A 12,308-nucleotide genomic window follows, 5' to 3' on the forward strand; every position below is an offset into this window, starting at 1 on the left:
TGTGTGTGAGAGAGAGACAGAGAGAGAGGCAGGGGCAGAACAGAGAGAGGGGCCTAGAGGTGAAAAGATGAGGGGACCCAGAGTGAGAGAGAGAGGGGGGCGAGAGAGGTAGAGGGAGAGAGTGCGTGCGTGTCCTGTGTATCAGTTACTTGTGCTACCCTTCAGCAGACTATTTTGCCTGTCCTTCAACTGGGTCTTGGGTGAGAGGGAGGACACTGAGGAGGGGGAGGAAGGAGAGGGGGGGGAGGGAGGACACTGGGGAGGGGGAGGAAGGAGAGGGGGGGAGGAAGGAGAGGGGGGGGGAAGGAGAGGGGGAGGAAGGAGAGGGGAGGGGGGGACGGAGGACAGTGAGGAGGGGGAGGAAGGAGAGGGGGGGAGGGGGGACAGTGAGGAGGGGAAGGAAGGAGAGGGGGGGAGGGGGGGAGGAGGGGGAGGAAGGAGAGGGGGGAGGGGGGGAGGAGGAGGGGGAGGAAGGAGAGCGGTGGAGGAGGAGGGGGAGGAAGGAGAGGGGGGGGCAGTGAGGAGGGGGAGGAAGGACAGGGGGGGAGGAGGGGGAGAAGGGGGAGAAGGGGGAGGAGAAAGGAATAGTAGGGAGAGAAGTGAAGGTCAGAACAAGTCAAGGTTTGAGCTAATCCTGTCAGGTGTTTAGGGACAGACTGGAGGCAGGACACCATGAAACCAACCTGGTATAGAGTCAGTCTAGAGGCAGGACAGGTGAGACCATGAAACCAACCTGGTATAGAGTCAGTCTAGAGGCAGGACACCATGAAACCAACCTGGTATAGAGTCAGTCTAGAGGCAGGACAGGTGAGACCATGAAACCAACCTGGTATAGAGTCAGTCTAGAGGCAGGACAGGTGAGACCATGAAACCAACCTGATATAGAGTCAGTCTAGAGGCAGGACAGGTGAGACCATGAAACCAACCTGGTATAGAGTCAGTCTAGAGGCAGGACAGGTGAGACCATGAAACCAACCTGGTATAGAGTCAGTCTAGAGGCAGGACAGGTGAGACCATGAAACCAACCTGGTATAGAGTCAGTCTAGAGGCAGGACAGGTGAGACCATGAAACCAACCTGGTATAGAGTCAGTCTAGAGGCAGGACAGGTGAGACCATGAAACCAACCTGGTATAGAGTCAGTCTAGAGGCAGGACAGGTGAGACCATGAAACCAACCTGGTATAGAGTCAGTCTAGAGGCAGGACAGGTGAGACCATGAAACCAACCTGATATAGAGTCAGTCTAGAGGCAGGACAGGTGAGACCATGAAACCAACCTGATATAGAGTCAGTCTAGAGGCAGGACACCATGTTACTCACCTGTTAAAGACGTGACAGGAAGGTGACTGAGGGGAGTGATAAATGACATGATAAATAATCAGATCAAACACGCTGGAAATCCTTCCAATCACCTTTATTGATTTCTCTATTGTTTTTTACATGAACATGAGCAAAAACAACCCAAAAAGTAAACATACAGAAACAGCAACAACTTAAGATTTCAAGAGAATAGAATTATCAACCATTTATATTTAAGGTGAAAGACTGTCCCAAACTGATTTCTGTCTCGTATCACTTTCTTGTGTTTTTTCGTCATCTTCTGAATCCATGTGTTTAATTAGGTAGCATTAGTATATATATTAGTATATATTCTAATAACATCAGTTATTAGAATATAATCAGAATTAGACCAAAAACCTTTGAGAAATGCTCAAACTTTTGCCAGTTCTGGTTGAACGTGGTGGGCATGTGAGAGTGTAGCTCTCTATAGGGTCAAATCCCATTTTTTACTCTTCAGTTTACGGATCTTAAACACACACCCACCTATTTGAGGTGTCGTCTAGTCACCTGTGACTAGAGCTAAAATTGCACCACTGCAAACACTCAATACTGCAAATGGCTTGGTTGTAACCAAAAGAATAAATAATTATCTACATTCAAAAAGTATTTAGTGTTGAACCATCTTAAATTCTTACACAATTATTGAGATTACTGGTGACCCAGTATGCTGTCTGGATGCATTTATACAATCCAAGCTAAAATATTATTTCCTCTTTACAACAAAATAACATAAAAAATACTTGATCTCTTTCTTTTTAAATAAAACCAATATGCTTAGTAATCTGTTGGTCAGTCTTGAAAATGGGCGTTGGCAAACATCTGTATAATATCTTTATGCGAACATCTTATTTACATGTTCAGTCTTTCTCTCTCACTCTCTCTGTGATTTATGACTCTATTCATGTGTTACAGCCATTCCAGGATTAAATATGTCATACAGCCACACAGGAAGTAAATATATTGCTTTTTGAAGACATCTCCAAACGATCATAGAAAAACAGATGACTGGAGACGATAATGATCATTGTGTGACGCTGGAGCAAAACCGATTCTGTCCACCAGGAGGCACTGATGTCATCAAACCTGCTCCTTCTATGTGTTACTAATTAATACAACTGCTAATGACAGTAACGACACAAGGTCTAAGATTCCCCTGGAACGTCTAGGTGCCACCCCAGAGACCAGTGTTGTTGGACCAGGACCAGGACCAGGACCAGGACTGGGACCAGAACCAGGACTAGGACCAGAACCAGGACTAGGACCAGAACCAGAACTAGGACCAGGACCAGGACCAAGACCAAGACCAAGACCAGAACCAGGACCAGAACTAGGACCTAGACCAGGACCAGGACCAGGACCAGAACCAGAACCAAAACTAGGACCAGAACCAGGACCAGGACCAGGACCAGGACCAAGACCAGAACCAGGACTAGAACTAGGACCTAGACCAGGACCAGGACCAGAACCAGGACCAGAACTAGGACCAAGACCAGGACCAGAACCAGAACCAGGACCAGGACCAGGACCAGAACCAGGACATCATGCAGTCATAACTCTCATGAGCATCTTTGGTTGAAAAAGGGAATGTCTTAGTAGATATCTTTGCACGTGGAAAGTAAAATAAACTTGAAAGTACACCAACACACATGTACTGGTGTACAGTGTTGTAAACTGTCCTATATTCTCACTTGATTACACAGTGTAGTCTGTGTGCTGAAGATATGAGCGGGTCAGTGCAGTGGTTAGGGTTAGCGTCCCAATCTGGCATGGTGTGCTGGCCAGGTTCCATGTGTCTTTCAAAGAAAGGACAAATCAGAATACCTTCTCGGGATTAGCCAACCAGATTAAGAGATTACAGACAGAGTGAGCGGGACAGGAAGCCTAATGAGGAAGAGTAGGCGCTCTGTCCCTCTTCCCTGCATGTTCAAACGGGCAGCAGTCACCCACCAGAGGACTGGCTGTTCTAAATCAGTCTGTTCACGTGCCTGATGTCTGGACTGAACCGTTAGATGAAAGTCTATCTCTGAACCGTGCCGTCTGGGCCAGCCCCGGTACAGGCCAACAGGATACAGGGTGAGGATGTGGTTGTATGCTCAACACAGAACAGGGTGAGGATTTACTGAGAGAGACTGAGGCCAACCGAGTGTGGAGGTCATGAGAGGGGTCCTTGTGCCCAGCCAGGGAACTGTGCTTAGCTGTGTTGAGCTGTGCCTAGCTAGGGTGCTGTGTTTAGCTGTGTTGAGCTGTGCCTAGCTAGGGTGCTGTGTTTAGCTGTGTTGAGCTGTGCCTAGCTAGGGTGCTGTGTTTAGCTGTAATTGCTTGAATCATCCAAGGCTGCAAGACTGCACCAGAGCACAGGAAATCCTTCTGCTTGGCCTCAGGTCTCACTAGACACGGCCCCACCCCACCACAGTTCAGTGGGACTGGTTCTGCGCTGGTCTCTCCCCTGGTCTTCCCCCTGGTCTACCCCCTGGTCTCCCCCCTGCTGTCATCCATCTTGAAACAGCTTAACACGTAACAGCCGAGAATCCTACCTCAAGCTAAATCACTTCCACCAATGAGATCAAACCTTCTTTTCTACAATGAGTGACTTAACAGACTCCAGACTATCTGGTACACTCCTAGACTAGTCACACATTCCCCCTAAAGACAACTACAGGAGAACTCTAAATGCACAAACATGATCACTTGGTCTGATAAATTGATGACTGTTTGGAAGAAAAAAAAAACAACAAAAAACGTTTTCTATCCTCCATCTCCAACATAACACAGTTAAAACATATCACCTTCACATGAACACAAACCCATAGCAAATCAATAAAAAAAAACACTCCTGTGTCCAGCTACGCACTCACAGACTGGTGTATGTGAGCAGCTGGCGGACATGAGAGAAGTCGTACATGTGTGTGAACATACCACGTCCTTCTCATTCCCCAAGACATATGAACATGAGGGATTGGTTGGCCTGTCATGAACTTCGACCAACGGTTAAGAAACTTTCTGTGAGTGAAAATGATGTTCGATCATATGACCTAAATATTGCACATTGTACATGCAATTTCCCGACCAACAGTTAGAATTTTTTTGTATTGTATATGGGATAAACAAACATATCCAAGCGCACATAACAAACGCACACACGCACGCACCCCCACACACACACACACACACAGACACACACTTAAAGGTCTTGACTTCAAACCACCCCTTATAGGGAAAGTAAACAGCTATCTCATGTTCCAAGTAAACAGTGGCTGTGTGTAGGTTTTCAGATGGGTGCTGCCGTACAGCGAGGCTCTCCTGGTGGTCAGTATGACAGATCCTCATTAATAATTGACAAACAGCATTAAACTGAGACAAGAGGCCTCTTAGGACACTAAAGACAACACACACATGCACTTAGCTCCTGCCTCGATCCACCAAAACATGAGTTATTCATTTCGCTTGTTTGATTATTATTTTAAGTGCAACAAAATAGACATACTGATATAAGGTTATGATACTGTATAAATAGATATACACACTGTGGTATTATGTGTATATTCACACTTAGAGGGGTACTCTATAGAGAGCCATCGGGAAGGAGACAACAGGAAGCAGATATTCTGCGCTGTCTCTCCTGGCAAACGTTCAAATCATACATGTTAATGTCCTCTATAGGTCCTAGTTACTCATGCAGTATAAATATACTTCACCTCAAACTAATTTACCGAAAATGATTCATCCCAAAGCGCACAGACAGAAACCGAGCCAGGAAGAAAACCCTCTCTTTCTCCCCCACTCCTCCACTCCTCTCGACCTCCTCTTCCCCCTCTCATCCTCCTCCTCTCATGCAACAGGACACACGATGTCCAATCGACCGGAGGAGCGGAGAGTTGTAAACATGTTTTAGATTTTCTCTGAGGGGTGTTCCTCCGGCTGGTAGTTTCTGTCAGTGTGTACTTGTGCACAGAATGAAGAGATGACACGGGTGTGGGGAGTGGAGGAGGAGGGGGTGTTGTAAGGGAGGATGTATCTATTTTTTTGTGTTGATTCTTAGTTTGAAAGACACTTTCCCGGCAAACTTGTCTCTTTCGCTGCCGGAAGGAATGTTGTTTGCGTTGATCCTGCACTCCACGTTCACATCCACGTTGGCGGTGATGTTGGCGAACTTAATAGCCACCAGAGGCTGGGAGTAGTTCACCTGGGGGCAGACAACAGCACACACATTGGCATCACTCCCACATGCTGGTCACAGATTGGGGCTGGGTTTGAAATATCTTTTCTTGAATGCATTGTCTGTCACATTGTAAAATGTTGTGTCACATATTCTGATGAATGCTGCCTGCAACACGGATATACATTTGAAGTGATGTCCTAAACAATATTATGAATCAAGGGATGTTAAGAGTTAGCGAGTTATTTCTGTTTTTACCTGAGCTTTCTTGCCGTAGTACGGATAGTACATGAGGTTGAAGGTACCATTGGGAGGGTAATATATCAGGGATCCAATCGAGTCGCTGTCTTCTTTCTGCGCGCGGGGGGGGGGGGGGGGGGGTGACATGAATAATTTAGGAGACGCTGTGATCCGAAACACACAAATAGTGCATGTAGAAAGCACAGCGGAAAGGCATTGTTTTAACAGTGTTTCTGTGATTGGAGTCAAGGAACGGTATTTAGCAGGTGCCAAGTAACCACACCTCAGTTACCAGCTAAGAAACAACAATAATATCTACACACACACACACACATACAGTACATACACACTCTCCTACAACACATTTTCCTCTACATTTATCTGCAGACTACACACGTTTGTATATATATGTATATCAAGGTCACCACCATATCCTGCATCCCTTCCTACCAACCTAATATTTACTCAAACTACAAACTAATAAAACTCTATGAGTTTTGTCTTCTTGTGGTATCTTACCCATTCATCTTTGCCAATTCTAATCCTCTGATGGACAGAACAGAACAAGGGAAGGAGGGATGGAAAGCAGCAGAGAGGATGAAGAGAAACATGACAGGCAGCACAGTGACACATGACACGCCTGGGGAAGGACGACGCCTCAAACAGAGACAAGATGGATGTGCCTTGTGTGTGGTTAGGGTTAGGGTTAACCCTAACAGGTCAGGTGCGTGTGTTGAGGAGGAAGAGGAGATGGAGGTTCAGGTGTGTGTGTTGAGGAGGAAGAGGAGATGGAGGTTCAGGTGTGTGTGTTCAGGTGCGTGTGTTGAGGAGGAAGAGGAGACGGAGGTTCAGGTGTGTGTGGTCAGGTGTGTGTGTTGAGGAGGAAGAGGAGATGGAGGTTCAGGTGTGTGTGTTGACGAGGAAGAGGAGATGGAGGTTCAGGTGTGTGTGTTGACGAGGAAGAGGAGATGGAGGTTCAGGTGTGTGTGTTGAGGAGGAAGAGGAGATGGAGGTTCAGGTGTGTGTGTTCAGGTGTGTGTGTTGAGGAGGAAGAGGAGATGGAGGTTCAGGTGTGTGTGGTCAGGTGTGTGTGTTGAGGAGGAAGAGGAGATGGAGGTTCAGGTGTGTGTGTTCAGGTGTGTGTGTTAACGAGGAAGAGGAGATGGAGGTTCAGGTGTGTGTGTTGAGGTGTGTGTGTTGAGGTGTGTGTGTTGAGGAGGAAGAGGAGATGGGTTTGTCACCTTTGGTCCACAGGTGACATAAGGAGCCTGGCCGTCCTTTCCTGGCAACAACCCGATTACCTGCAGACAGACAGGCAGACATTTAGGCAGACAGACAGGCAGGCAGTTAGACAGACAGACATTTAGTCAGACAGACAGATATACAGACAGATATACAGACTGACAGACGAAACAGATGTACACCGGCGTAGAACACCAGTTATACGATTCCGCATCCGAAAGCTGCGTTCTTCACTAGAACTGTCTCTTTCTGAATCCCCTCCAGGTCTCCTAGCAACACCATCCCATCCCTCTACCATCCCCCACCCTGCCTTACCCGGTTCAGCTTGATAATGATGCACGGCTTGCCATCCTGGTATCCATAGTAACGGTCATTTATTCCGGAGCATTCTTCCAGCACGGTGCGATTGAACTGGCAGGAGCGTTTGGGGTTGTTCTTTACGTCTCCACTGTCGTCCTGCACGAAATACTGATCCGGTGTGCACATGTCGTTCGTCTGGGCCTGGAAGGAGTCGTTATACGCTGCCAAGGACAGAGGTTGGAGGTCAGAGGTCAGAGGGGAAAGTGACACCTGGAGCAGCTCAACACAGTGGAACACACCTGGCAGGACATGTTTTTGCCATGGAAGGAGTCATAATCGCAAACAAAAATATACGAAAATATCTGTTTCGACATGATGGAAGGTGTGTTTGTGAGGTGTGTGGAGGGTGTAAAGGTGTGTGGAGGGGTGTGTGGAGGGTGTGTGGAGGGGTGTGTGGAGGGGTGTGTGGAGGGTCAAGGAGACTCACGGTTCAGGAACTTGTCCAGTGCCTGAGCATAACTGTCCCAGCTCTCTGTGTCCTCGGTGTTGTACACAATCTCCAGAGCTTCCCCTCTGGGTCTGATCATCATTCCTACACACACACACACACACACACACACACACAAACATCGACACACAGACACATATTTAGAAAGGCGAGTACTAAGGAATACAGGTATACTGACGTGAGAAGTCCAGAACAAGACTGTAAAGATGTATTCATCGTTGCATGTTGGCCAGGACACTCTGGCAAAAGTTAAATCAGTTAAAGATTAAAGGATGGTTAAAGGTTACAGTACCTGGAGTGGACAGCCTGTCCTGCCAGGTGGGTTTGTGGTCGTCCAGGGTCTGCAGCATCACGTACATGGTGAGAACGAACACCCCCGCCAAGAAGATGTAGAACACCAGGTAGAAGAGCAGGATCAGACCTGCGCAGGGACAGGAAGCACACACACTCAACTTCCTGCTACGTCAACCACATCCACGGGTTTCCTTTATTCAGCGGATGCTTTTATCCGAAGCGACGTAATGACCGGTCATGACAAGAAATGACTGGTCAGAAGTGTATGGTGTAACGGTGTTACGTGGTGAGAGTCAGAAAATCGATTTACCACGCGTAGTGCAAAGAAACCACATCTCAGCTACCAGGCATGGCGCAACAATGATTATATCTTAACAGTCAGAAATATCTCAACCATCGTGTTACATGGTCCAGTCCAGCAGTAATATCTCAACCACAGTGTTGCATGGTACAGTACACATATACAGTATATCAGATCTGAATTGCTGGATCAAGTTTGTGAGTGCTGCTGGTATTACTGCTAGTACTGATGCTCCTGGTTCTATCACACCCAGTCCTCCATTTTGAGACGGGTCAAAATACCCACTTACACACATCGGTGTCTCCCTTCTCACACAGCATCAATGAATCCAGGGTTGAATGGCTGGTCTTTGTGTAATTTAATTATGAAGTAACTCTAACATAGAGCTGAGCAGAGTTGGGGGGAGGGGGGGAGGAGGGGAGGGAGGGAGAGGTGACAGACGGAGGGAGAGAGGGGAGGAGGAGCCCTCCTAGAGATAAGTGACAAGGGTCAGGGGATTAGCCTGTGTTCTGTTCATATTGACACATCCAGGCCACCGTAGCTCCAGCCTCTGACGAATCACTGCCATGTAACGACCTCTAGCTGTAGTAAAATTATATAACGTCCATGTCCAGGATTTTTGTATAATTTGATTCAGAGGACTAGCAATGACTGTTGACAGTAGAAATGTATGCCAGTCCGGAAGCATTTTGGGTAAAATCCAACAAATTAATCAGATGAGCTGATTGGAATTATCATGGTATCCTCCTCCCCTTCCGTCCATTCCCCCTCCTCCCCCTCCTCTCTGCTCTCTCCAACACCGAAGGCCCATCCTAAAAGCGGCCTGCATCTTTTCTGGATAGGGCCCACCGCAGAGCTCCACCGCTGGGTCCCCTGTCCCAGGGTCTCACTGCCATCCCAGAATGCTCTGCATGGGGTGGAGATGCTCCTCTGTGGGATTGGTGACAAACTGGAGGCTCTTGGTGAGTGAGAGTGACTGGCTGTGTGTGTGTATGTGCTGTGTGGTTGTGTGTGTGTGTGTGGTGTGTGTGTATGTGGTGTGTGTGTCTGTGTGTATGTGTGGGTGTGTGTGTGATATGTGTGTGTGTGTGTGTATGTGGTACGTGTGTGTGTGGAGGAGGTTGTTGTGATCCGATGAGTGTAACCTCATACAGAGAGGATTGGATGAGGAGGACCCCTGCTGAGACTGCAGTTCCTCACAGGGAGGCCCTCTAGTCCTGCAGCATCAGATACTCCTGCTATCATGTAACCCTGGATACACTCTCTGTCTCTGGCTCAACACCCACACTACCATACTATATAGTATCTCTGTAGTATCGAATATTGTATGGCAGTAAAGGTGTTGGGATGCACCATTGGTCTTTAGCTCCCACACCTTCCCTGGGAAGCGTGCTTGGTGGAGGTCAGGGGTCAGGCAGGGTCGATGTTGGAAAAATTGAAGATGTAACTGTTATCCTGTATAAGAATGATTCTGTGTTCAGTATTCCTTGGGTGAGAGAGGCCTTCCCCCAAATCTGAACTCTGGGTAAACATACAAGACCCTTATCCCTGATCCTGCTAGGGTGTCTGGTTCTCTCTGAGCGCTCGGAGCGAGACGCTGACAGATGTTCTGCTCTTCCTTGTCATGCCTCCATCACAGACAGGGCTGAAAGCACGGAACAAAATGGTGCCCGGGGCCGGCTCATTGTGTTGGATCTCCTCTGTGATGATGGGTGTGTCTTTCTCTGGTTGGGGTGATATTACCAGTGAATGCTAATGTTGTCAGTCAATTAGCAAGATTAAACAACATGCATATGAGCTGGGGGGGGGGGGTGTTAATATTCATACTTTTTGAAAAGGATCTAACAACTATTTACATAATTGCTCTTACACACAAACACTCAAGCATGCACACACACACACACACACACACAGGCACACCGTAGACTGTCAGAGAAAGTTCACTCAAATGAGTGCACTCAATTTACCAATACTTCTGTTTCTGTCACGCACAAACGACTTAATCATTCTGGACCGCACTATCTTAGTTGTATTCTCCACCAGAGATTCCTGTGAGAGTTAAGAGATGCGTAGATACGGGCCCAGATCACTAGCACCACGCTGGTCAGGATAGACCCGTCAAAGACCCAAGTATAGCGTATCTGTACACGTTTGGGTTCGCTACAGGAATAGAGGAATTAAGCAGCCTTAAAGAGCACGGCTTAGCGAGGCGAACAGCCCTCAGAACACCCGGAGACTTTGACCGGGCCAAGCAGGTGGTACCGGAAGAAAACTGGAGTCATGGTAACCACACCCAGTGACATCACCGTCTATCAGAATGCGTGTTGGATAGAAGGGCTATACATACTGATTCGTTTGATGTCATGAAGCCTACATTTTATTGTCTTGTCATTCTCTCTCTCGCTCGCTGTGTGTGTGTAGGTGGAGGAATGTGGTCTTATCTTTAGTCGCCTAAATTTTATTTCAGGACACAAGGGGAATTAAATCGTCCAATAATTTAAAATCTGCCATTGATATTCACCGGTCAGCCAATGAAGTCATTAGATTAGGATTAAATACGTCGCTGATTTACTCCCCCGTGGATTGGGGGAAGGGGGGGAGGGGAGAGGGTGGAGGGGGGTTTGGAGGTGATACAAATAGAACTGGGCCTTCGGCTTTACACAGATTAAAAAACCCCAATGTCATTAGAAAAGAGCCATATGCGCGTATTTAATTTCCACGAACCTTGGAATCTGCTGCAGGTTAGAGCGATATGCACAGAGAGACAGCCAATGGTAATTTTCTTGCTTGGCGCATTATGTAAGACACGGACGCCTAGTGCACAAGTCTATTCTTTAGGCTACATATAGCCTAACGATTCGAGGAAATGACGTATCTCTATAATTTTACCAATTGAAGCTCAAAAATGTGCAACAACACAAATATCTTCGTTCAAATGTACATGTTGAAACTAAAATGTGTAAATATACAGAAAATGGATGCAACATACCCTGTTCTGTTAGATTACAGCGCACCAGATGGTGGATTAGCTTTATCTGAAATCACTGTGCCGAGGACATTCATCCTTCTCAATCAAGTGAAACACAGTTGAAGTGTTTTAGTGCACGACGAACTATATGAACTGTCGTTTGTCCGATTCAAATGAACCCCCAAGCCAACTCGAGCCCCGGCGCATTGCGCAGGGAACTCGGTGGAATTAATTATTAAATAAAAAAAGAATCATGCAGGCAAATGTTGCCGGCTCCCGTAGGCGCATTCCGCACCAAGTGCCGCATTTGAGTTTCAGCACCTATCGCACTGGACAGCGACTAAGCTCATTACCTAATGGCCTGTATGCAGTATGCTCACGTTGAACGGCGCAAAAACGCTAATACATTTATTTATTTTTATTCCGCTAGGTGCTCTCTGTGCCGGCTGAACAAGCTGGACTACTGTGTTGGGTGACCGACGCATACGAATTAAATCAATAGGAAACAGTCGGAGGTGTTGGAGGAGTGATGGAGGCGGAGGAGCAGCGGATGCAGTAATGGACGACCGCACTCACCCCAGCTGCTCGCGGTTCTGCCCAGGAACTCCCGCGTCCTCGGGTTCCAGATAAACTCCTTCCAAGTGCTCTTCTCTGCATCCTTTGCCATGTTGACGTCTTGTTGGTCTACCGGTTCTTAGGACTCTTTGGTTTAGGGTGAAATGGCCCTCTCAGGTGTGCGGCCTAAACTGTAACGCCAGTTACTGTGCGGCTCTGTCAAATAAGCAGCACCAATTAGTCAAACACAGAAGCCTTGGATCATGTGCGTGGATAAAGACTTTCCCCCGAAAGAAATGAATGAGAAACCCGACACTGTCGACAGTATCTGATTACGGATGGTGACGACTATGAAGCCGATGCTACACTCACAGACCCGTTATATTCCCTCCCCCTGAATCTAG

The 12,308-nt window shown here is 47.4% G+C and overlaps 1 protein-coding gene across 2 annotated transcripts; it reads right to left on the reverse strand.

The window, feature by feature from the left end:
• Positions 1-1,404: 1,404 nt before the first annotated feature.
• atp1b2b (ATPase Na+/K+ transporting subunit beta 2b) lies at positions 1,405-12,308 on the reverse strand. 2 transcript variants are annotated; one of them, XR_010878972.1, is made up of 8 exons: positions 11,926-12,308; positions 8,079-8,207; positions 7,766-7,870; positions 7,294-7,499; positions 6,978-7,037; positions 5,755-5,850; positions 3,628-5,523; positions 1,405-3,551 (listed from the first exon to the last, which is right to left on the reverse strand). XR_010878972.1 is itself a non-coding variant. In XM_067257294.1 (7 exons), the coding sequence occupies exons 1-7, from the start codon at positions 12,014-12,016 to the stop codon at positions 5,356-5,358; spliced, it is 855 nt and encodes a 284-aa protein (XP_067113395.1). In that variant the 5' UTR covers positions 12,017-12,308; the 3' UTR covers positions 1,405-5,355. The 2 variants fall into 2 exon arrangements, 1 of the variants encoding a protein (XP_067113395.1); XM_067257294.1 differs by having other exon boundaries at positions 1,405-5,523.

The sequence above is a fragment of the Osmerus mordax genome, chromosome 19 (genome assembly GCF_038355195.1).
Source record: "Osmerus mordax isolate fOsmMor3 chromosome 19, fOsmMor3.pri, whole genome shotgun sequence".
Classification (NCBI taxonomy): Eukaryota; Metazoa; Chordata; class Actinopteri; order Osmeriformes; family Osmeridae; genus Osmerus; species Osmerus mordax.

What these genes read in the sequence shown, in the direction of transcription:
- atp1b2b (XM_067257294.1), bottom strand. Translation starts at nt 12,016, where the DNA reads ATGGCAAAGGATGCAGAGAAGAGCACTTGGAAGGAGTTTATCTGGAAC. An exon ending in TCATTATCAAGCTGAACCGG is followed by an intron (nt 7,038 to 7,293) that starts GTAAGGCAGGGT and finishes GTCTGTCTGCAG; the next exon opens with GTAATCGGGTTGTTGCCAGG. An exon ending in ATGTCACCTGTGGACCAAAG is followed by an intron (nt 5,851 to 6,977) that starts GTGACAAACCCA and finishes CCCCGCGCGCAG; the next exon opens with AAAGAAGACAGCGACTCGAT.